Source organism: Cervus canadensis, chromosome 15 (genome assembly GCF_019320065.1).
Source record: "Cervus canadensis isolate Bull #8, Minnesota chromosome 15, ASM1932006v1, whole genome shotgun sequence".
Classification (NCBI taxonomy): domain Eukaryota; kingdom Metazoa; phylum Chordata; class Mammalia; order Artiodactyla; family Cervidae; genus Cervus; species Cervus canadensis.
Window position 1 is genome coordinate 56,272,610 of NC_057400.1, and position 25,893 is coordinate 56,298,502.

Genomic DNA, 25,893 nt, shown 5'->3' on the forward strand with positions numbered 1-25,893 from the left:
TTAGGACCAGCCCCTGCAGCCATGGGCTGGAGAAAGGGTAAATATCAGTGGTAACCATCAATGGTTCAAATAAAACTGTTCTGTTTTAAAGGAGCTGGTACAGACACTGAGTAAATAAAATATACTTGGTCCCTCTGGTTTCTAGAACCTTCCTCACTTTCTGCGTTCTCTCTCCCACTAACCCCTTCCAGCTCAGAAAAGGAGGAGTGAACAGGCTGCCATCTGAGGAGGCAGTGGGCCTACCTGCAAAGAACAAGGAATATCCTGAGGTTTCCTGAGAACAAACTAAAGAATCTTTGTAGAGAAGCCCCTCATGCTTTAGCATCTAACAAAACACCCAGAATCATGAGACAAGGAAGCAAAGAAAGAAAGGAGGGACGGCAGTGATTACACTTTCTAAATCCCTGTGCTGCCAGCGAGAGTAACATGGCCTTGGATAAGTTACCTTACCTCTTTGAATAGGTTTCCTTGTCTGTAAAAAAGGGGTTAACAGCCCATCCACACAGATTTATCGTCGAGACCCAGTAAGAGAGAACGCATCCAGGACCGAGTACAGTACTAAGAACTGTTCAGTAAATGTGCATTTTCTTTTCTCCTTTTCTTCCTCCTGAAATTGCCAGTTGCCTGTATTCCGATGTCTTCACACATCTAAAGGCTGGTTCTCTTCATAACGCTGCAAGTGCACTGTGACTTGAAGCGAACTGAAAGACTGCCCCCTCGGTCTCCATTATCATCTTGGCCAGCACCCACACCATCACTGCAGCCTGAATGGAGACCCCAGCTCAGTGCAAGCGCCACGCCCTGCAGGGCCACAGGCTTCCCAGTTCCACGGGGCAGAGGAAAGGGGTACCATATCCACCCACATCTCTCTGGGGAGAAAAGGCTTCATTAACCAGGAGCAGTGGAAGAGATGCGAGGTTCCCTTTGCTCTTCTTAGATACTTTCCCTCTTTTCTGAACCTCCTCCCCCCAAGTTCAAGACCCAGAGGCCCAAGTCCTTCAGCAACACCAAAAACTTATATGTATAATCAATCCTGCCGTGGCATCTCGGAGGCACCCCATGGGGGCAGGGGCCCAGAAACAACAATAGTGGGAATGCTTATCGAGTCTGGGAACTCCCCGACTGGAGTCTCCATCTGTGCTCTTGAGAGGAGTTTCTAACATTTCATTTTTTCGAGTTACTCTGTGGTCACACGTGGTGCGCTCCACTCACCAGAAGGAACACACAGCACAAATGCACTGCGGTCTATGGGATGCCCATGCCACTTGCCCCTAAGCTGGTGTGACACGTGCCCCAAAGGCAAAGCACTAGGTCTGGACTAAGATTTCTGAAAAGAAGATGGTTTGGAGAGAAGTCCAAGGACTTTGACAGCAAAGACTGTTCCCGTCCCAGCTCCAGTTCTTATCAGCTACGTGACTGCTTGAGTGATTTGCCTGTGGCCTCATGGCAGCCCAATCCAGGATTCTTGCCTGGAGAATTCCATGGACAGAAGAGCCTGGTGGGCTACGATCTATGGGGTCACAAAGAGTAGGACATGACTGAGCGACTAACACTTTCCAGATCCCTTCCCCATCCTGCCCCTGCTCCGTCCCCAGGCTCCCTTCCCAAAGACATCCCACCAAGGCTCTGGGAGAGGGAGAGAGGCTGAGGATGGGAGGCAGAGCCCCTCTCGCCGTGGTCCCAGCTCCTGGAGTTCCACCTGTTCTCTCTGCCCCTCCAGCCCCGGGACTGGCAAGTGGCTTCCTGAGGCTGGCTGGCTGGTTTCTTGGCTCACCTATATAATTAATTTCTTATATAAAATCCTTCTGCTTGAAGTACTTGTGCTGTCTAGTTCTTAAACCAAGCTCTGGACTGCTGCTTAGCCTCTCCAAAGAATTTTCTCAGTAGCGACAAACCTACCTTAACAGGGTGATTTCAAGAACTAAAGATAATGAACGTAAACACAGCAGAATGTCCCCAGTGCTTTTCCCTTTTCTCACGTGAAGGACCCAGGCACAAGATGCGCACTGAGGAGCAAATCAAAGAGTTACAGAAGAGACCAAAAAGCCGCATTCCTCCTGGCTTCACTACGAGGAATCTTTTAAACTAGTTTTCCTCCCCACCTCTCCCCCTTTACTTCCAGAACTTTTTTCCAACTGAAAGGTAACCTGGGATCTCCACTGCCCCAAGGATTCTCCCAAACATGCAGCTTGGTAAAGAAGTTTCTAGCACATGGTGAACCTTTGTCTCTGCAGGGAAAGAAAGAACCTGAACCCACAGTTTGGTTCTTAGTCTCCGCCTGGTCTCAGCTCGGGAACCAAAGGAGGAAGAACACAGGAGCTGGGGGTACGAGAGCAGCCAGGCCGGCACTAAATTCACTGCCCTGGTTGGTTCTTGTCCTCTGGAGTTGGTTTCTCAATGTCCATTTTAATCATGTCTCATTGAGAAGCCCCAAGAACAAAATGACGTCTTCCAAAACTGACCATTTTTCCTAGTGCAAGGGAAAAAAATGACAGTTTTGATTTTTGGTGGTTTTCATTACCAGGACTGTAAGGATTAAAAAAATTCTTTTTTTGGCTAGGTCAAAGAAATTCAGGGTTCTTCAATACTCTCTAGCCATAGTAGCAAGACTCGCTTGCTCTAGGACTGTAAAAGCAAGCAGCAGCAGCAAAACGCACATGTTCTTAAGCTGACCCTGGGACAAGCACAGTCAGTCCACCAGGGTCACACCTCTGTTCCGAGGCTGTTCACAGAAGGCCACAGAACCGGACCAATCCTTGCTCCCTGCAGTCTAATCCCTCAGAATTCCCTGGGGATAGGCTGGGCTCTGCCTCCACGGGTGATAGTACAATTCTGTGCTGAAGCAGAGCAGACAAAAGGCTGTCAAATCTGAAGTAAGGCAAATTTCTATACTGTTTATCAGCAGGCCACCTCCATACAGTTAACAGTGTCTGTGCCCCCCACACAAACACGCGGGGTGGAGGGGTATTACCCACCCTGAACATCGGCTCCATCCTGCAAAGGAGGGAAATGGCATTTAATAGGAAGGATCACTCACTGAAATACAAGTATGCACTGCAGACAGCCTAAGTGTTAACACCAAAACTCTTCCGTTTTAAGGTATCAATACTTTAAACACATATGTATATCATTCAGCACAAAATAAGTGAAAGAACAGTACTGCTTTTTCAATCTTAAAGCAATAATAGGAGGGACATATTAAAAGAATTTCAAACTACTGATGACTAGAGTTAGAAAAGCAGACAGCTCTCAAAGGAAGACTAAATGTACCCCTCCACTGGGTGATGGCCTGGGAGAGACTGGATCTGGACTGCACAAAAGAGGAGCCCAAAGACTGAAAGAAATGGGTGCTGGCTTGGAGCTCCCTGCTGGGCCTGTTCCCACGCTGTCCCAAGGCAGGGCTGAGACAGTGTCAGAAGGCCCTGAACCATACCCTCGAGTGTGACGCACAACACACACGTATACACACACACACAAACTCGCAAACAATTCAGAAGTTAGCCCTAGTTTCCAAATGTGTAAACCAGAAACCATCCAGCTAAGTACAAATGGTAGCCACTGTGGTCAGAATATAAAGTTGACTTTACGAAGCATATACACAGAATCAAAAAGCTGAGTTGCTAAAAGTGGCCTTGTAGATTGAAGTTTTTGTTTTTAAATATTATTTATTTGGCCACGCTGGGTCTTAGTTCTGGCACAGAGAAATCTTTTAGCTGTAGCGTGCAGATTCTTCGTTGTGGCAGGTGAGATCTAGCTCCCTGACCAAGGACTGACCCCGGGCCCCCTGCACTGGGAGCTTGGAGCCTTTGCCTCTGGACTGCCAGGGGAGTCCCAGATTGAAGCGTTTGTTTTTTTACTGGAGGAAGATAAGGAGGCCCAGGAATGCAGAGCTTGGAGCTTTGTGGGGGGAGGCAGTACTGCACCCCAGCTTCCAGGTTCTCCAACCTCCCAGTGCCTCGCACTGGTCCTCACTGTCTTCTCTACATGATTCCCAAATAATCTACTGCGGGTTATCAGTCACCACAATCCTGACCAAACAGAGGAATTCTACTAAAATTATCACCCAAATCTCCATGAGGGATTACAGAGCTCAATTTATATTTACTGAATTTCAAACGTTCACCATGTGCCTTAAACACAGTTCTCAGATGTAGGTTATTAATCTTAAGGCTGTGAAGGTCAGGGATCAAACATAAAAACACTTCCTTTCATGAATTAAGCAACATCCTAACCAGATTTTCTAAATCCCTATAGACATACCTGCCACGGGTACCAAGCACCGTGCCAACTCCTCCAGAACACTGGTTCTCAATCTACTTGCATGATGGAATTCCTTCAGAGGTTTGAAAAAGATACTGATGCCCCACCTGCAGACATTTTAATTTAATGAGACATATGGCCTGGGCATCAGTATTTTAAATACGGGTGGCAACTCTAACACACAGCACATTTTAAGAACCACTGCTATCAGGAGCAAAAATATATATAAAGTAGAAACATCCCAAATGTCCATGAACTGAGGAGGGGACAAATAAAATGCAGTGTATCCACATAATGGAACAGTATTCAGCAATAAAATGTACAAAGTCCTGATATATGATACAATTCGGTCAAACTATGTAAACATGTGAAGTTAAAGAAGCCAGTCACACAGAACCACCCAGGCTATGAGTCCATTTATATGAAATATCCAGGAGACAAATCCATAGAGATAAGCGTATAATGAGTGGTTACTAGGAACTAAGAGAGCTGAAGGGAAATGGGGGGTGACTGCTAATGGGTATGAGGCTTCTTCCTGGGGTGATGAAAATGTTCTAAAATTGACTGTGGTGATGGCTGTACCAATCTGAATACACCCAGTCACCTAAGTGTCCACTTTAAATGGGTGGACTGTATAGTATGGGGCTTATATCTCTTAAATCTATTTAAAGAAGAGACAAATATAAATTCTATGCCCAGCTCTTTTAAGCGAATTGTAGAGGAAAAGAACAGATACATACATAAGACAGGTATTGGAGATTTTAAAAAGTGATTAAGGAGAACTGCCTAATGCAGAAAATAAACTCTTAAGTTTGAAAGAAGGCTTCAAAGCCAAAGTGACCTGACAGTTTTCTTTTCTTACCCAATTATTCTTCTCTGATTTGAAGAAAAGCAACGAAGAGGCTGGATCTCATCAGTATGCTGTCGGTATCACAGGGCTGGGAGTCTCAATTATCCAAGTTTGTGAGAAAAAGCATGACTAACTTAGTACTGCCAGGGCGTTTTTTTTTTTAATCCTCAGGATACAGGCTGTTGGGAATCCCCTGGTGGCCTGAGTGGTTAGGATTCAGGGCTTTCGCTGCTTGCCTGGGTTCAATCTCTGGTCAGGGAAGATCCCCGCAAGCCATTAAGAGCTCCAAAACACCCAAACAACAACAACAACAGCAAAAGCAAAATACAGGCTGCTGATGAATGATAGTGACTTTCAATTATCAACAAGCTCTTTAAAGGATGGATTTGGTACTCTAAGTATCTCTTATGTCCTGGCTTTGTCTTCACTTATACCACAGTTTGGGCCAAATAAATGCTCATGCACAGAGAAAGATTTTATAAGGCTCTGAAGGTGTCATAGGACATATGCCAGGAAGCTCAGCGTGGCGCTCTGGGATGACCTAGGGGTGAGAAGGGAGGGAGGCCCAAGAGGGAGGGGACATATGTATACTTACAGCTGATTCACACTGCTGTACAGCAGAAACTAACACAATATTGTAAAGCAATTATACTCCAATTTAACAAAAAGTGCTTCCAACCCTCAGTGTTCCTGAAATTCTTCATAACAATAGTTAAAAAGGGTTTACTGTGGCAGGGGCTGACACAGAGAAAACCCAACTTTAGGCAAGACAGGATTTTGTTTGCAATCTTGCTTTGTCTTGGCGGGGAAAGTTAGTTTAAGAACACTTGTCTTTTTCCAATAATACTTTTGGGGAATGTTATACACTTGAACGTATTTTTTGCTTTCATTTCCAGAAAATGAAATTATCAATTATCTTTCATTATCAATGAAAGAAGCCTTGGTCTGTATCTTAGAGCCCCTAAAATGTCTGTTAGGGCATATTTAAAAGCAGCTGGTAATTACATTTTTAAAACTCATAGAAATCTTATTATCAAAATATAAACTCTATTCTCCATTCTCCAGTAAACTTAAAACATATAGCCACTGGTGAAGGAAGCTGGCTGAATATCGCCTTTAGCACATTTATCCTCCTATACCCTGCTGTGTGGGCTTCCCCGGTGGCTCAGTGGGAAAGAAGGTGCTTGCCAATGCAGGAGACAGGGGTTCGATCCCTGAATCAAGAAGATCCCCTGGAGAAGGAAATGGCAACCCACTTCAGTATTCTTGCCTGGGAAATCCCATGGACAGAGGACCCCGCTGGGCTACAGTCCATGGGGTCGCAAAGTCTGACACAGCTTAGCAACCAAAGAATGACAACCCTGCTGTGCAACAACAGATTCCAGCAAACTCTCAGAAGTGGCCGGGCCAGGCTTTTTAAATATACTGGGAGTTGTCAGATTAATTTTTAGGCAAATTATCCACTGAATCCTAAAAACCCTGCAGCATCCTTAACTCAGACAAACAAGACAATAATAATTCCGAGAACAATCTGTTTAAAGATAAGGACTAAGAAATAAAGTATTTAATTTTGAAATGTACTATTCACAAAACCCCAGGAAAGCTTCAATTAGACAGATTTGAGCCCTTATGCCTGCTTCAATTCAGAAATGCCAAAACAGGAGATTAGTGTTTAATTTGAACCAACAGGTTTCCACTAGTTGTTTTCAACTCAACTTCTCCCCATTCTCTCCACTTTCCTTCAACCAGGTTTAACCCTGTCTGTCTCACTCTTCACCATATTCACTACCAAACATCTTCACTACCAAACTTATTTTTGACGACTGTTTCCAGATAAAAAGAGCCAGTTGAACAGGAGAATGTACCAACTAACAAGGCAAATAAAATTAAAGTCACCAGGAGCTAAGATATTTAATAAAGAAAAACAGTCCCTGAAAAATGTAAGGCAGAATCTCAGATACTGCTGAAATATCAGAAATTTTAAAAACTATTATTAAATTAAGAAATGGTCCTGCCTCTCTAAATTAAACCCCGCTAGTCTCTTAGTCTTCCTTAAAAGTTTCCCATGGTAGGTCCAATGACAGGTTGTATTTACGTTCACTGTATTCAGGGTCGACTTCACCCCTCACAAACACAGTTATTAAATAGCTTGGTAACTGGAAAAAGTGTAAAGATTAATCTTTTAAATTCCTACCTGTCCTTCTCGTAGTTTTTCTCGATTTGTCCATTTTTTCAAGTGTAAGAGTTTCCTTCTGTTTAAAGTTAACTAGTCTTGGTCCACTTCGGAAGTGGGGTGTTTCTACCAGGGTCTGAATCCCACCTCTGCCACTCAATAGTTGAGTCACTTTAACTAGGACTCAGGCTGCTTTACGCCTCTTTCCTCACCTAGAAACTGGAGATGGTATTTCCTACAGGCTGACTGTGAAATTATGCATGTGAAGCAATTATCGTACTGCCTGGCACACAAGTGTCCAATAACTCATCTGCGATTATCTTAGTGCCAAACTCCTCCTGAATCCAAGAGTTTGCACTGACAAGTTAACCCCAGATCAAGGAAAAATCAAAGAGGAAATATTATTTATGCAAAACCCCCTTTAAATGTGTTCCACAAGTAGAGAGGAAATTTCCAGGGGGAAAAAAGTGCTTCTTTCTTGAAAAAAGAGGTTTCTTTTTCTCATGCAGCTCTGTAAGTATAATTCGTCCTGAATAAAAATAAAGACAAATAATGTATTTGGCTTTCAATTCTTCCTGGTTATCCTAAAGAAAGTCAGATTTGGGGGTTTCCCCTCCCAGCACTGTTTATAAAAACCCAAGTTGACAAGAAAGAGTCCAAAATGACCCAAGTTACTTTTAATGCAGAAAGACTGATGTGAGTTACGTTTTTATCCTCCTACAATCTTTAACAATCTCTCAAGAGGTTTTTTTCCAAATTCCTAAAAAGTCAAGTTGTTCTTTGCTCAACCTTCTGGAGTTGAGAGGGATGCCCCATTTTTCTTTAAAAGTTACCTTATCTAGTCCAAGATCAACTTCATTCCTCATATGCAAAAATACTTTCTCCCAAGACAGCTTTCAAAAGGGTAAATGGATGGTTCTTTCCAGCTAATGGAAATTCAGAATGTAAAACTCTACTGTTCTTCATCAACACCTCCTCTGCACAAAGGGGGAAGAATTTTACCCCTGTACCACCTCTCACCCTGTGTTTCTTTGACAAAAGGTTAGAATCCACTTATGACTCTGTCCAAATCTCCTTGGACTACAAAGATTTAATATGAATCTTAGTTACAGACATGACATTAACTCTAAATTTTATTCCATTTTCTTTTATAGTCTTCACATATGCAAACTGAGGTCTGATTACAAAGGGTGGAAAGGGAGTTACCTTAAAAAACATAATTGGAAAGTTCACATTTAAAAGAAAAAGCAGTAAAGATGCTTTACCCCACTTTTTATACGTAATGTTAAATTATATAGTTAAGAAAAAAAAAAAAAAACTTCAGTAATATAACACTCTAGGCTACACTCCTGAATCTGGGAAAACTAAAGTCCATTAGCATTATATACCCTTTGGTCATACAGATTATTAAAGAAATGGCTATAGGGATTGAACAGCAGCTAAATCAGAAAGCACAATTTACTTCATATCGTGGGGAGGAAGGAATACAGTCTTAATCATTACTGGGGGAAAGTTCAAGACAAACTGCTTCAAAAGGAAAAAAAGGCACAATCAGTACATTGTCAATAACTCAAAACCTTACTTCAGGATTAGTCTAAAACTTCATGTTTAAGAGCATAAATATATTTACCGCTCCTATTAGGTTACACATTTCCTTGAACTAAGTATCTTTCCAAAGAACCCATTCACACACACAAATTGGAAATAAAACTAGCTACTCCTTGAAAAAGTCCCTACAAAATATATACAGAAACTTGTTTTCACATTTGCGACATTTACAGAACTTGTTAGCAAAGCTTTATGAGACACAGCTGTCCCACCCTCTGCCCTCTCAAAAGAAGCAACATTCTAGGAAAGCAATTGAGGCAAATTCTCAAACAGAAAAGGAAAACTACATAAAGCACCCAAAAGAGAAACAATGTATCAAAGCACAAAATTCAGTAACAGCCTAAAAACAACACAAACGCTAATCTACACTCGAAATTCTTACCCTTGACAGCAGAGAACAGAATATCCTGCCTTACACATTTTGGAACTGCAATTCCGAAACGCTAAATCCAAAGACAAAGCCGCTCTGGGGAAAATAACAATTGCGCAACAGATCAACAGCTCCAACTTGTCCCTTGGCCCCGGCGCCGCAAGGTTTGCACGCTACAAAGCAGGAAAGGGCCCACTGAGGGCCGCCGTGACAGCCAACCGGCCACTGTCTCGGCGCCGGGACCACGCTCGCGGCGTGCGCCAGCGGGAGGCACCGCGCCGGGACCGAGAAGCCGCGGGGAGCTGGGGTGGGGTGGGGGGCGCAGCCGCGTCGGACTTCAGAGTCCACCGCCCCGCCCGTCCCTGCCGGCTTCTTGCTCGGGGCCGACTCAGAGTTCTACGAGCCCGAACCTTTCCCTCGGGGCGAGGTGGCGCGCAGGGCAGGGTTGGATCGCCGTACGTCGGGGAAACCGAGTGCGCTGGGCACTTGGTGACCTCCTCCTGCCCCCACCCTGGGAGCTGGGCATTTTCGCCAAGTGGCCTAAGGGAGATCGCAAGGCTGGACTGATTGATCACTCTGCCTAGGAGAACCCTCAGCGGGGTAAGAGCGCCGCGGCTCGCGCCAGCGGAGGTCGTGGGCAGAGGGGCAGCGGCAGAGGAGGGGTTCCGGGTCCCAGCCCGGAGACCTCAGTTCCCCCGAGAGCGGCCCCGTGACTAGGCACATTTTTGCCGGCTCCGAGGCGGGGGAGCCGCGCAGCCCCGGAAGGGCCGGGCCGCGCCGGCTCAGACCGCCGGCGTCCGCCCTCTCCGGCCCGGTTGCCTCCCGGCCGCTCAAACTCGGAAAAGGGGGCCGGCCGCGGCTCCAGTTTCTCAACTGCGGCGGCCGGGGACCCGGTTAGAGACGCTCTTCGCCCCTACGCGCGCTGGCGTAGCCCCCCACCCCCAACCCTATCGCCCTCGGGGGCTGCGGGCGCGTTGTCAGTCACACCATTCGGCCGCACCTCCAGACCCTTCGCAACCTTTCGGGTCGCCACTCCCCCCGCCCCCGGCCCCAGCTCAAGCGCGGCGGCTCCGGCGTGCGCGCGGCCGCTGCAGTCCGAGCTCCCGCCACAGAGGGGTAGAGGCTGGTGCGGCAGTCCCTCCCGGGCCGCGGCTCCCTCGCGCCCCTGCTCCCGTCCTGGCACCACCTGCTGGGACGGCAGTCCCGGCGGCGGCAGCTCCAAGTCCATCATGCTGAGCTGGGGACGGTGCTTTGAGGCTCCCCGACTGCTGCCCTGTTCCGGCTGCCGAGGCTTGGTGCGGACACGGCGGTAGTGGTGGCGGCGGCGGCGGCTCTTTGGGGATCCTAGGAACTCGCTTCTCCCTGACTTGGCCGGAGTCGCCGACCCGGCTCTCGCCCCGCTCCGCCTCCCGCCCCCCGAAGGCGGGGCAAGAGCCCGGGCCCTTCCTTCCCCAGCCGGCCGCGCGGGCAGGGCTTCCGAAAATCCCCCACCCTCGCCGGGGCTGACGCAAGAAGTTGGCCGTCCTGGGGCTGGAAAGAGTTGCGGGCGGGGGTCCCAGGGGGCGGCTGCGGGCGGGCAGAGTGCTGGGAGGAGGGCCCCCGTAGCTCCCCGGTCTCCGCTCTCACTTTGCCCTTCCGGCGAATGCAGCCGTCGCTCCCCGCCCGCGGGATTAAGAGTTGTTTGCCGAAGGTCGCTGGGGTTCGGGTGCTTTGAAACAGTTTAAACAGTTGAAACAAACACTCCTGGAGACCTGGCAAAGGCGCTGGTATCGGAGCTGCGCCTCCCTGCTTTGGATCTGCAGAACCTTGCCCGGCTTTATCTCTCCCCACCGCCCGAGAGTGGCGCCAGCCCCGGGGGCGGGGGCCGGAAGCCGGGCCCCGGGCCCAGCGCACCGCGAGCTGCCCTCTCGCTCCGGCTCACCTCGGGGCTGGGGCCAGTGGGGCTGGGCGGGGGGGAAAGCGGACCGCGCGGGAAGCTCGTGCTCGCCGTCACCCTGATCGCCCTCCACTTAACTCCCACGCCTTGCACTCTCGCCAGGCTTCAGTCGCCGAGGGCAAACGGAGACGTCTCTTTGAATCGGAGAGTGGTCGATGTTGCCCACCGGGAGCGTTCTCTTCCCACCAGAGTGCCCATGCCACACCACAGATTGCGATTTTTAACCCCGTTCGATACTACAAACGTGTCATAACCTCTAGAAGTTTTCACGTACTCAAGATACGATTTTAAAATAAAAACGCAAAAAAACAAGTTATAAAACTGTGTAGCGTGGACCCATTCTGTGAAAACATGTACCTAGGGGGAAAAAAAGTCGTTCTTCAAAATATTACTAGTAATATTAATAGTTGCAGGACCTTGAATGATTTTTTTCCTCTTTGTTACTTTAAGTATGTTTTAAATCTACAATGAATGTGTATTATTCACTGCACATTAAAAGCAATTATTTAAAAAGTAATCAGTGCCCAGAGCAAACTTCAAGTACTTGAAAACAGGAATATTGTGAAATCTTATGATTTTAAAAAGAATAGAGAAATGGTTTTGTTTTGTTTTCTCTTATGCAATAGCACTCTTTCTAGCTCTTTAACAAGCCTGGTGTTTTCAGTTTCTGACTTCTTAGAATTATGCAAAACCAGGTGGAGTAGACAGTGCCTGGCACTGGTTTTACTATTTCATTCAAAAACCTGACGCAAAAAAAAGAAAAAGAAAACCATAAAAGCCTGACTACAGCAGACCGACGCCCCCAAAACTGCAAAGAACTTACTTTTTCTGGTTGCATAATTTGACACTCCCAGGATTTATCTGTTGATTTATATGTTCAAATATTTCTTAAGGTAAGTGAAGCCTAAATTAATTGCTTGTAATTGAAGTAAGTTTCTTCAATTTGAATTAAACTTTCAGCTGTTAAGTGAGAAGCTTGCAAAATGATCTGCACACTAACAGCAAACTCAGGAGAAATGATTTACAGTGAACCTGACATGGAACATGCAGAGACATTATGAAATGACATTTCTGCATCAAAGAATGGCACCAGAGTATGTTGTTAACAATTCAAGTTACTTATTAAAATTAGTACATGGAGAAGGTAGACAGTGAGCCCAGGAGGCAGGCGATAACAAAGTCATACAGGACATGATGGCTGCCCTCCAGGCGTTTATAAAATTTGGTATTTCCTTGTTGGGCAACCAATTCCCATTGAGTTTAGACTGAATAAAATAAACTTTACTTTTGCAAAACTGCAATTACTGGGAGTATATTATTTCAGGCACCTGAAGAGTACATATTTGCAAAGGGAGGAGGACAATATGATAAGAGTCTGAACGTGTTTAAGAAAAATTAAGCAAACAGCTAAGAAAAAGCTGTTTGGCATTAAATGGTGATTCGGCACAAGAGGAGGGAACCCCAGTCTCGGACCACCCACATCAATGAGGTTCCAGGTCTTTGCAGAACTCTGATGCAAGATCATATCCATGTGAGAAACTAAGCCTTGCCCTCTAAACTTAAATATAGTGCCATGAAGGCACAGTTAGTATGCACTGAGAAGTTCCAGGATGCTGATTTTTCCTTCTTGTCCTGTTGCCATGGGAGTTATTTTACTGTCAGGCTCTCCTTGCTATTTTATTTTCCCCCTCAATTGGCTTCACATTCTACTAACCTGTGTATGTTTCTATTTATATCTGAGTTCTTTGCCATCCTTAAAAAGAGAACCCTCCAGGTACGCTTCAGATGTGTGACCAGGTTGTAATACTTAGTTCCGGATTTGTCGTAAAAAACAAGCATCATCAGGTAAGCCTTCCAAGTATGCAAAGTTTGGATAATAGTGATGCAATGACCCATTTATTTCACCTTCTCCCTGATCTAATCTGCCAAATTTGCAAGACCCAAGAAAGTACCTACTGTTTTCAAAGTCCTCCGTCACCTTGAGGCTTCTTCCCTCTGCTTACTCCTTTTCATTGTACTCCATGTTTCACCGAGAAAGTATCCAAACTCCCTTGGCATTATTGTTAAAATTCTAAATTGGAGCAGATCCAGCATCTAGTTTCCCTAGATGGCACTGAATGAACTACCCCTCCTGACGTGTTGCTCTGCTTGTGTAGTCCCCACGTTGCATCAAGGTTGGCCCTGAGACTTGCTGTAACTTATAGGAGGCTGGAAGTGACACTAGGCCAAGTCCCCACCTAAGCTTTAAAAGGGCCTGACAGCTTTTAATTTTACAGTCTTAGAAGCCAGCCATCAGGTAAGAAGTCTGACTATCTTTGTGGGAAGAGAGGCTGTGGGGAAAAGCCCTGGGGGATGAGACTTCAAGTGGAAAGAGCAGCTATGTGAACCAAGGCACCAGACATGTGAGTGAAGAAACCAGACTAGATCTTCTAGCCACCCAGTTGAACCTCAGGAGACCTCAGCCCCAGCTACTATCTGACTGCAACCATATATGACAGACTCTAAGCAAGACCCACAGAAGATTGCCTGGGTGAGCCCAGTCAGCCCAAAGAATTGTGAGAGATTATAATAAATTGTTTGTAGCCACTACATTTTGGGGTGGTCTGTTTCATAGCAATAGATAACCAAACAACATATACTGAATATCAAAGACAAGGTTTCTCCTTTGCAGTTTAATAAGAGTCTCAAACCCTCAGGAGCAATTGACCCCCCTGTGAATGAAGAAGGTATTTTTCCTATGTTATACCTTCTTCACTGCTACATGCAAAGTAAATCACCTCATCACAGTATGTATCAGTATCACACCATTAGACAGATGATGGTGAGATATTCTCTTTATGCAAATACACTTAAGGAACACAGATATTCCATCAGTTAAGTAGATTGAGGTATAAATGCATACAGAGGTTTTGGCCCTAACATGACCTCATTTATACCAGTTATGTAACATCCTTGCTGAATATCTGCTGAGGGAATTTGAACTTCAGGAGCATCATGCCCAGTGGATAAACTAAACTCCAGTACAGTAGTGTTCCAAATGATAGGCGTATTAGTTTAGAAACACACCCATAACATTGGTTGCTCCGTGAGCACACCTCACTGTGCAAACTACGGACACAAAGAGCTGTGTGTTACCAAAGCCGGTGTTAACTCGTGTAGTTTCCTGCTCACAATAGAATGAGTGCTCTACAGGAACTGCAGTGCTGTGTGTAAAGAGAAAAACCTGGAAGTTTAAAAGAGTGCCTTTGAATTATGTATGTTGATACCTACATAAAAATATATGCATAGGAAAAAAAGACAAACATACACATTCCAAAATGTTAACCACAATTATTCGGATTAGATTACAAATGCTTTTTATTTTTTCTCATTTTTGCCTGCCTGTATTTTCCTAAATAAACATATATTACTTTTATAGTAATAAGCAGAAAAAAAAGTGGTGTCAGGGTACAAGGGTAAAGGAGGAACACTTGCTTTTCTCCTAAGACACTGGGTCCATTTCATTTTCAAATTGAATTTTAACCACAAGATTTACAAATGTTTCTGTTCTGTGTTTACTAGAGAGGAGCCTGGAGAATTTGACCACATCTTTAAGTGTAGTTGTAGTAAGGGTCTAAAGATCCTTTGCTCTTTCAATCTGCTGCTATATTTGTAAAGTTTCGCTCTGCAGAATAGGAGCCCCCAGATAAAGTGGAATGTTAAGAGTACATAGAGAACTGTAGGATCCAAGTGATGTGCAAAGTTGTTCATACATAATGTTGCTGTATGGGGAAATTAGAATACAGAAAAACACGCCTAGAGCTGTGACTGGAAGACTGGTTACCAAATAATAATGGATTTTGAATATCAGATACTTCTCACTTTCATCTTTGTACTTTTCTGGGTTTTTCAAAGATTTACAGTATGTATTTTCAGAATTGGGGAGAAATTCACTAACCTGTTTTCATTTTGGACAAAAAAAGGCAAAATGCAATAGTGTAAGAGCGAGTATCCTCATGGACAGGCCTTGCAAAGTCTTTAACACTCAGAGGCTGGAATGTGAAAAAGGGAAGTAAGATTTGCCAACATACTTCTTTCTGGCGCAGACTCTCATTTTGACCTTTGAGTAGTATTGGAATTAAAAGAACCCTTAGAGATACTCTGTCTCAAAGATGGCAAGTTTGTTTTTCCGCAGACTCTCATTTTGACCTTTGAGTAGTATTGGAATTAAAAGGACCCTTAGAGATACTCTGTCTCAAAGATGGCAAGTATGTTTTACTTTGGTTGCTAACTCTAATTGATGGGTAGTGGCTGCCTAGGATGTTTTGCTGAAAAGAATTCAGAAGCAGCTTCCTAATTTGGGTAGAAACATTTCAGTGATTGACTAATAATGTCTGCCATGGGCACAGATAGATAGGAATATCAATATATATCATCTGTTTTCCCTCCCTGATCTAGTCCAGCTCTCTACTTTTACATTTGAAGAAATTGAGGAGGTGAAGTGGTTACCAGTGAGCACAGAACTAGCTTTTGGCAGAGCCAGGAGTAGAAGAACACTTACGTTCTTCCAGCAAGACAAATTGATTTGGACTTTTGAAGGCGTATCTAGCACTGGACCAGAACTAAAGCATCAGGTGCAAATGTTATTTACATGTCAGCACCTTATTTTTGGAAGAGGTTAATAACCTAGTTTATTAATAATAATTATTCCATATGTTTTATAAACATTCCCTATAAATCATGACTATGTGATTAGTCCCCATATTATAAATCAAAAGACTGCAAAACAATGAAATGAATTGCTCAAGGCTCAAGAAAATTATTTTATTTCAAACCGGCTGGACCTAAAGCCCAGAACTCTGTCCACTCTAGGTCAGATCTCTGCAGAGTCCCTTGGCTGTGCTGTATTTACTGAGAGTACCCACAGCAGAGGTCCCTGAAGATTACATTTTTCCACATTTCGTTTAATTAATTCCCCATAGGCTGAATGATAAAGTATTTTTCACTAGAGAGAAAGCTTGCAAACAAATATGATAACAGGATTTCCACATGTAAGAACCTCAACGTGAAGTGTAAGAAGAAACTAAATGGGCTATTTGGAACTTCAGCCTCTCTGTGTAATGACAAGGTTTTAATTTTCCTGCTTTAATGGAAAGGTCTAAGAACAAGGTATAAAATGTACTGACAAGACTGCAAGCTATTGTAACCCTTCTACTTCTTCCAACAAATTAAATTTCTCTGGATGTATGCTTCTTAAAAAGCCTAACATGCAGGTAACTTTAATTGCAGTTTAGAGCTCTCTCTCCTCAAAAGATTCAGGTACTAGTTCATTACATTTTCTTTCTTCTGATGAAAAATAAATTATTTCAGTATTTGGAGTTTATAAACTTTTTCAAAAGTCTGTGATGGTAAATGTATGAATTCACTTGCCTTTTTGAGTTTACACTATGGGCCATGCACTTTATATGGACTGTTTCATTTAAACCTTTCAGAAAACCAATGACATAGGTATATTATTGTGGTCATGCTCAGCCCTGTCTGACTGTTCGATTCCATGGACTATAACCCACCAGGCTCCTTTGTCCACAGGCTTTTACAAGCAAGAATACTGGAGTGGGTTGCCATTTCCTCCTCCAGAGGATCTTCTGCACCCAGGGATCCACCGTGTTAGCAGGCGGATTCTTTACCACTGAGCTACCTTGGAAGCCCATAGGTATATTACTATCCTCTTTAGAAATGAGGAAAAGGAGGCTTAGAGAGGCTAGCTAATTTTATTTATGGTCAAGCAGTTAGCAAGTAGCTGAGCAGGTCACTCTGGCTCTAAAGTTTTTAAGCATGCAGATTTGCTGTCTGATGGGTGTTTAAAAGAATGGCAAGGATTAATTAGGGAACTCAGGAAAAAATGTTTTCTGAGATGTTTTGCCAAACATTGTCCAGATAATTCACTCATTTAAAAAATAACAGTTGATGAAGGGTACCATGCTGGGGGTTAGAGGGAAGACCAAGATGAGTTAAACTTGGATTCTACTCTCAAAGTCCTTATAGTCCAGTGATAAAACTTTACAATTGATCATAGCCAGTAAGTGGTGAATGCCACAAAAGGGTACTCTATCCAGCTTAATGGCAGAGGGACACGGCTGATTCTTCATTTTTAAGAAAAATCAGGACTTAGGTGCCTCCGCCGCCACCCCTGCCCTGCCGCTGCTGGTGCCCGCTGCCGCCACAGCCTCAGACCGGCTGTATGATTAGGCCACAATTTTCAATAAGTAGATATATTCCTCAGTTCTGTGATGTTCTTGGTCACACATTTATGGAGTTTCTAAAGGACAGTGGAGATTACTGCCAGGCACAGCACAACCTCTGTGCAGACAGGTGAACTGCAGAAGTTCATGACTGCTCCACCAAGAAGCCCCCAGAAGACTGGTTAACCTGGACACAGAAGTGTTGAATTGAAATCCACAGAGCATTTTTTACAAGAGTTTTGACCTAGATGGGGTAGACCTCAGTACTCTTCCTTTCTGTTGCCTCAGTATTACTGGATTGAAGAATTGCTGCTTCTTGTTAAGAGGTTCATTCATTCATTACTCCCAACTTCATACTCAAAAGCACTGAGAATTTCAAGTGGAGTATATTGAAGGTGACTCCGTTTCTTTGCATCATTTCTGTATTCAATTTTTTTAATTGTTTCATATCCCTACTGAGTTAACTAAATTAACATGGCTTGAATGAACCCCCCAGCTCCTGTAGAAGTTACATACAAGAACATGAGATTTCTTATTACACACAACCCAACTAATGCGACCTTAAACAAATTTGGAGAGGAACTTAAGAAGTTCCACAATAGTAAGAGTATGTGAAGCAACTTATGACACTACTCCTTGTGGAGAAAGAAGGCATCTGTGTGCTCAATTGGCCTTTTGATGATGGCGCACCACCATCTAACCAGATTGTTGACGACTGGTTAAGTCTTGTGAAAATTAAGTTTTGTGAAGACCTTGGTGGTTGTATTGCTGTTCCCTGTGTTGCAGGCCTTGGCAGAGCTCCAGAGCTTGTCACCTAGCATTAACTGAAGGTGGAATGAAGTATGAAGATGCAGTACAGTTCGTAAGACAAAAGTGGCGAGGAACTTTTAACAGCAAGCAACTTCTGAATTTGGAGAAGTATCATCCTAAAATGCGGCTGTGCTACAAAGACTCCATTGGGCATAGAAACAACTGTTGCATTCAGTAAAACCAGGGTGTGTGATGCCATTGCTTAGAAGTGGAACCTGAGACAGGATGGAATTTGTTGTACATAGTAGATAGCCTGTTGACTTGGTGAATAAGACTAATGAAGCTTCCACAGGTGTGTTGAAGAGCAGTTTTACCAGGCCACAAGCCTGGCATAATTGCATATTCTGTTCAGGTTATGATCAACCTATTTGGATACAAGTAAAGAGTTCATGCTGTTCTGCATTTAAAATGTGCTTGTCATTTGTACCAGTTGACCTTTCCTGAAATCATGCAGTATTGAGTTGTATCTTTAAATCTGTTTCCATGCCAGAATCTTATCAATATGTAAGAAATTTAGAAAGCTTAGGTGCCAAAATACCCAGCACAATACCTGTATATTTTTAGTATCATATAGAACAAACCCCAGGAACTATGAACACTCTCAACCTTACGTGGTTTATTCCTTGCATCATTTCAGACACAGAAAGTAGGGCCTATGAGGTTTACTCACAATATATTTACATCTCCCACACTCATACCAGTATACATCAGATTTGCTCCCTTTTTAATTAACCAAGTCTTACAGTGATTATTTAATATCTTCCTATAAATCTCATTTTGCATTGTAGAAGGCCTCCATTTTGAAAATCTACATTGTACAGAAGCACATGTCTTTAATGTCTCCAGACAAAAGCCTTACAGTTCATTTTAATGTTTGTACTTTGGGGTGCAGCTTACAGGGAGGGCCTGAGAAAAGAATGAGAGGGGTCTATTAAGTATTTTTAGTAAAACATTGCCTTTGTCTTGTGCAGAACATGCAGAATATGCACTTTAATTTAGTAAGTATTTCTTAAAAGTTAGAAATAGTTTGTTATTGTAACTAAAACAATTCTTAATCAAAATTTCTGAAATTATTGTAATTTTTTCCATACTTACCTGAAGTTGTTTACCAACTTAGTTTTGTTTGAAATGTGATTCCCAGCCTCTCTTGCAAAAAAAAAAAAAAAAAAGTGGGTTTCTGCTAATGAATTGAGCAGACATTTAATATTTTATATACCTTTTGAGCTGTGTGACTTAATATTTGGATACTTGACAATTTGGTTTGTTTTTTTTTTTTTGGCAATTTGTTTTATTAAGTAATTGATAAAATGGTGATGTGTATTAACGTTAGCTCAACCATTTATTTATACTGTCCAGGAACATGTGGTTATAGTACTGTGGAGAAATAATTTGTCAGTGTTCACCAACTTGTAAAAATCTAGTGCAAGAGCTTAAACATTAAATAAATGATGAAATGCAAAAAAAAGAAAAATCAACACAATGATTTTTTTGTAAGACAGTTTTATTGAGGTATAGTCAACATGTAGTAAGTGGCATAAATTTAAAGTATACAACTTGATAAGTTTATATATATATATATATATATATATATATGAAGCCATCAACACAATTAAAATAATGAATGTAAGTATTATCCCCCCAAATTTGCTCATGTCTCTCTTAATTCCTGCTTCTCTCTGTTCCCCCATCCCACCTCTAGGCAACCAGTGATCTACTTTCTGCAACTATTAATTAGTTTGCATGTTCTAGAATATTATCAATGGAATTGTACAATATGTACTCTTTTTTTAAATCTAGCTTAATTTGCTCTGCATAATTGAGGTTCATATATGTTGTTGCATGTATCCATAGCTGCTACTACTGCTGCTGCTGCTAAGTCACTTCAGTCGTGTCTGACTCTGTGCTACCCCATAGATGGCAGCCCACCAGGCTCCCTCGTCCCTGGGATTCTCCAGGCAAGAACACTGGAGTGGGTTGCCATTTCCTTCTCCAGTGCATGAAAGTGAAAAGGGAAAGTGAAGTCACTCAGTCGTGTCTGACTCTGTGACCCCATGGACTGCAGCTTACCAGGCTCCTCCGCCCATGGGATTTTCTGGCAAGAGTACTGGAGTGGGTGCCATTGCCTTCTCCGGTATCCATAGCTAGTTCCTTTTTATTGTAGAGTAATATTCATTGTGAGGATATACTTCTGTTTGTCCATCTGCTCACGTGTTGATACTATACTGGGTTATTTGCATTTTTAAAGTTGTGAAACATGCATGCGTAAGTCTTTGTGTAGATATACATTTCATTTCTTTTGGGTACATACTTAGGAGTAGAATAGCTGGGTCATATGGTAGGAGCATGATTAACTTTTATAAGAAATGCTAGACCTTTTCCTAAGTGTTTATACCATTTTTCATTTCCACTGGCAACTTAATAAGAGTCTCAGTTCCTCCATATCCCTTCCAAGATTACTTGGTATTATTAATATATATTATAATTAATATATAATGTATTTAATGTATAGTATATTTATATATGCACACATGTATATGTGACACCTGTAATTATTATAAATATGTGCATATGTATATAATTTTCATTAAATTCACATGTCCCAATGGCTAAAGATGATGACTATCTTTTCGTGGCACAATAATTTTAATGTGTAATATAATGTTTTTTATATGTTGACTGAAAGGAAGGGATGTATCCCTACAATATGCTTCATTATTAGAAACTTTACTGTTAGATAAATCAAACAGCTATGGTATGAAAATATCTTGACTGTTGATTTACATGACATATAAAATCCAGAAAATATAAAATATGCACCTTAGTACAAATCTGAGTTATTAAAAAAAAAAAACTACAGAATACTGAGATTTTACTTTCAGCTGGTACCTCTGAATTTCTTCCATTCACCATGCATTGATGGACCCACTCGTGGTTCCTGGGCCATACTGAGAAGCAACAAATTTTATCAATCTCTTTTTTTTTCCTCTCCTTTTGAAACCCTATTTGTTACCAGGTACAATTTTAATCAAATTTGTTAAAATCATCTACTAACTACTATTCTGAAAAGGCACTGCAATTTTATTGTTTTTTTAAATGGGGTCCTAAACACCAAATAAATAGATTTTTTTTGTGAAAATACTGATTTATAAAATAGAGGAAGTTTTTTTCTGCACACTATAGACTTCTCCATAAAGGAACATTACAGAGACATTTCTTGTTAAAGTGTGCCCATTCTAGTATGTTGGGGAAGTAATTACTGTACAGTCAGCAGCAAAAAATAGGTCCTTTCAATTTCAATTGTCCACTCCAGGAAGAAGGTCATATAATACCAACATTTAATCTCCTAATAGTCTATTCAATTTAATAAAAAAAAAATCATTGGGTGTACTGTTCAAGGTGCCCATGTGAGACTTGACTGAGCACAGACTATGTATAAGGCTCTGCTTCCAGACACCTTACATGTTTTATTACTAATCTTTACAACAACCGTTTTACAGGTGATAAATCTGAGCACAATCAAGTATAGTAACTTGGCTAAGACACACAGTTCCATGATTCAGTAGCTTGGCTAAGGTTCCACACCAGAGTTCAGCTGAAATCCTAGGAGTTTTTTTGTTTGTTTGGTTTGGGTTTTTTGGCCACTCCACAAGGCGTGAGAGATCTTAGCTTCCCAATCAGGGATCGAAGCCCTGTCTCTTGCAGTGGAAGCAAGGAATCCTAACCACTGGCCCATCAGGGGATTCCCTGAAATCCTAGGTTTAATTCATTCCAAACCTGTATCTTTTTCACTAAACCAAGCTAGTCCCAAGGCACCAACCAATTCTTTGTGAATAATCAAACGATGTAGGAACTCTTTGCTATCCTACAATTTTTGCCAAGCACCTCATTTAACTTCAAAGGGTGAACCATAATTTTATGCTATTGGGATACATTAAAGCCTTGCCATAATTTTCACATTGAAATTCAATTTAATATTTCCATGTATTTGTTTTTCTTTCTTGATTGTTGTTTACCAACCCTCTCCTATTGATCTAAATCTATAAATACATAGAAAAGAAATTATAAGGGCCCCTAGAAACCTGTATTTGATTGTTAGTGGCTCATAGGTGAAGAATATTACTCTAAGGAATACAATTCAGATTTCATGGCCCAAGATCTTCAAAGCAAACTGCCAATCAATGTCAGATTTGATCACTGAACTTTATCAAAATTATCATTTTTTCTACAGATCACTTTTATGATTGCAAGTCTATATCCTGTTCTGAGTGAGTTATTCATTAATCACTTACTATAGTGTGAATCTGTTACCTCTTAGAAGGCTTAATTTGAGGAGAGCAAATATGAGGAAAGGATTGACATCAACATGGCTAACAGAAGAAAAGTCAGATACCTCATAATAAATGTAATAATAATATAATATAAAAATATTATAAGATCATTAAAGATATAGTAGATTTCATATGGGCATTCAAAAGATGGAGAGAAAAGCGGTTCAAATAAATGAAAGGTAAGGCTATAGGAAAGTTCAAGGATTAAAAGGTAAAAGGATATGAAGACATCCCTAGTGGTCCAGTGGTTAAGAATCCTCCTTCCAATGCAGGGCATGTGAGTTCAATCCCTGGTGGGGGAACTAAGATTCCACATGTTGTGGGACAGCTAAGCCTGAAGGCTGTAGCAAAGACCCAGTGCAGCCAAACAAACAAACAAACAAAAACAAGGAATATAATAGGAAAGGACTAACTTTATTTAAACAGTGATCATTTTACTGCTGAGTATTATAATGACCAAAACTAACAATGATGCGGTGTAATTTTATGATCTTACACTCAGAAGTACATTGTGTTTACCATTATAGAGTACTTTTTCTCAAGAAATTATATATAAAGCATCAGAGAATTTAAAAATCAAATAACATTGTGTACTTTTTTTAAAAAATTGAAGTCTAGTTGATATACAATATTATACAAGTTACAGGTATACAATATAGTGATTCTCAATTTTTAAAGGTTATAGTCTATGAGTGAAAGTGTTAGTTACTCAGTTGTGTCCAACCCTTTGCAACCCCATGGACTGTGTAGCCCGCCAGGCTCCTCTGTCCATGGAATTCTCCAGGTAAGAATACTGGAGTGGGTCGCCATTCCCTTCTCCAGAGGATCTTCCTGACCCAGGAATTGAACCTGGGTCTCCTGCATTGCAGGCAGACTCTTTGCCCTCTGAGGCCCCAGTCCATAAATATAGCTATTACAGTTATTAAATATTGACTATATCCATAGTGTTGTACAATATACCTTGAAGCTTATTTTCTACATAATAATTTGTACCTAATCCCTTACCCCTATTTAGCCCCACCCCATTCCCTGTCCCTGATGATAACAGTAGTTTGTTCTCTATATCTGTGAATCTGCTTCCTTTTTTGTTATATTCACTAGTTTGTTGTATTTCTCAGATTATACATATCAGTGATAGCATATAGTATTTGTCTTTCTCTGACTTATTTCACTTAACGTAATACCATCCAAGTCCATCCATGTTGCTGCAAATGGCAAAATTTTCATTCTTTTTTGTGGCTGAGCAGTATTCCATTGTGGGTATATGTATCTGTGTGTGTATATATATATATATATTTCTTGTCGTTCAGTTGCTTACTCTTTGCCACCCCATGGACAGCAGCACACCAGGATTCCCTGTCCTTCATTATCACCTGGAGTTTGCTCAAACTCATGTCCATTGAGTTGGTGATGCCATTCAACCATCTCATCCTCTGTTACACCCTTCTCCTCCTGCCCTCAGTCTTTCCCAGCATTTGGATCTTTTCTAATAAGTCAAATCTTTGCGTCAGGTGGCCAAAGTATTGGGGCTTCAGCTTCAGCATCAGTCCTTCCAATGAATATTCAGGGTTGATTTCCTTTAGGATTGACTGGTTGGATCTCCTTGCAGTCCAAGGGACTCTCAAGAGTCTTCTCCAGCACCACAGCTCAAAAGCATCAATTCTTCAGTGCTCAGCCTTCTTAATGGTCCAACTTTCACATCCACACATGACTGGAAAAACTATAGCTTTGACTATATGGACATTTGTTGGCAAAGTGATGTCTCTGTTTTTTAAAATCTGTCTAGGTTCATCATAGCTTTTCTTCCAAGGAGCAAGTGTCTTTTAATTTCATGGCTGCAGTCAACGTCCCCAGTGGTTTTGAAGCCCAAGAAAATAATCTGTCACTGTTTCCATTGTTTCTCCATCTATTTGCCATGAAGTGATGGGACTGGATGCCATTATCTTAGTTTCATGAATGTTGAGTTTAACAGTCATATGCTCTGAAAGCCTTAGTACTTGTAATGCTTTCTCTAGAATTTAAAAAATTCTCCTGGGTACTATGACAGGCAATATAAGCACTAGAGACAGATAGATCTGGGTTCACTTACTTAACTTGCTTTGTGATTCTGGAAAAGTTGATTTATCTTACTGAATCCATTTTTCTCATCTGTGAAATGAAGGTTGGGAAGTTAACTGGCATAATGTATGTATTTAAAGTTACTTGTGAAGATGAAATGATAACCCTAAACCAAAAAATTAGGATGTGAAAAACTTTGAAGTAATAATAGACCACTGCTAATTTATAAACATAAACTATTAAGTTCTTTTCATAAATGTTTGATATTTGGGCATAATAAAAAAGAACTGGTCTGAACTTGGAAGACCTAGAGATTCTTCAAAATTAAAATAAAGGAGCTGCCTTAGACTTAAGCTTTTCGAGGGCTAGGGACTTTGCTATTTTGTTTTATCCCTAGTGTATTTTATTTAACTTGATATGGGAGACTCTTGATAAATATTTGTTAAATGAATGAATGATTGCATGAATAGACTTGTTGATTTCTAAATTTTCTTCCAACATCAAAGCATTGCCTTTATAAGAAGATGACAGGAAAGACAGTACATTGTATACAAGTATTTTGTAGAAAATATTTTGTTGTGTTGGAGCACATGAATTAAAAATATCAACTGCTAGTTTGGCTAAGACCTTGGTATTTATGTTGAAATAGGGAGGCTGTATAAGTCATTTTTGTACATTTTTTGTTAGATACTTGTAACATTCATTTTCTACTCATCATGGAATTTTCTGAGTCAAATGAACATGACCTTGAAGGAGACTCTGTAACATGAGCTTTGCTTTATTAGAAGGGGATTATAAGATTCCAGTTAGAAAATATTATAAATAATTTTTAATAATGGCAGTGGAAAATAAGGAAGACTTCTTAGTGTTCTTTGCAACTCTTTATGTTTGTAACGTAGGAGTCCTTGCTGGCTAAATTCTCTGGTACTACTGCCAAGAATTTGAAGACTGCATAAACATTTTCATTTGCTGAAATATTAATGTCTTAATGTCTTAATTTCAAAACCACATAACACTTGGTCCAATAGCTAATGATCTCTACCATTCACTTTTACATTGCCCTTAATTTTCCAACCTCAATTCTACATATGGGATTGAATACGCTATATAAGGCCAGGGGCTCACCATAAGCCTGTAAAAGGAGATCAATATTGATCTTAGCTACTTACATTTGGTATAAGCAGACTGGCACTGTCACAACTACATGATTTCAGGGGCTCAAAAAATAATGCTGTCCTTGCTTAATACAAGCTTTTATTTTTTTTTCCCCAACTATTTT

General features: G+C 41.6%; 1 protein-coding gene, 1 long non-coding RNA gene and 1 pseudogene across 6 annotated transcripts in view; 2 read left to right on the forward strand and 1 right to left on the reverse strand.

Moving 5' to 3' along the window:
• NFE2L2 (nuclear factor, erythroid 2 like 2) overlaps positions 1-25,893 on the reverse strand; it is a 78,828-nt gene that overhangs the window by 22,351 nt on the left and 30,584 nt on the right. The window contains exon 1 of one of the 5 annotated variants that reach the window (XM_043487641.1): positions 10,448-11,704. The exons of 1 other annotated variant lie outside the window; for it this stretch is intronic. In XM_043487641.1, the coding sequence (XP_043343576.1) occupies positions 10,448-10,492 (45 nt within the window). In that variant the 5' untranslated portion in view covers positions 10,493-11,704. Of the gene's footprint in view, positions 1-5,122; positions 6,265-9,273; positions 9,531-9,671; positions 9,797-10,447; positions 11,705-25,893 lie in introns of those variants that run through there. 3 more of the 5 variants (XM_043487647.1, XM_043487642.1, XM_043487643.1) reach the window with 3 other exon arrangements.
• LOC122453604 lies at positions 9,724-12,498 on the forward strand. Its single transcript, XR_006273117.1, has 2 exons — positions 9,724-9,861; positions 11,300-12,498. It is a non-coding gene; the product is annotated as an uncharacterized LOC122453604 (long non-coding RNA).
• On the forward strand, positions 17,235-18,796 carry LOC122453602 (annotated as a pseudogene).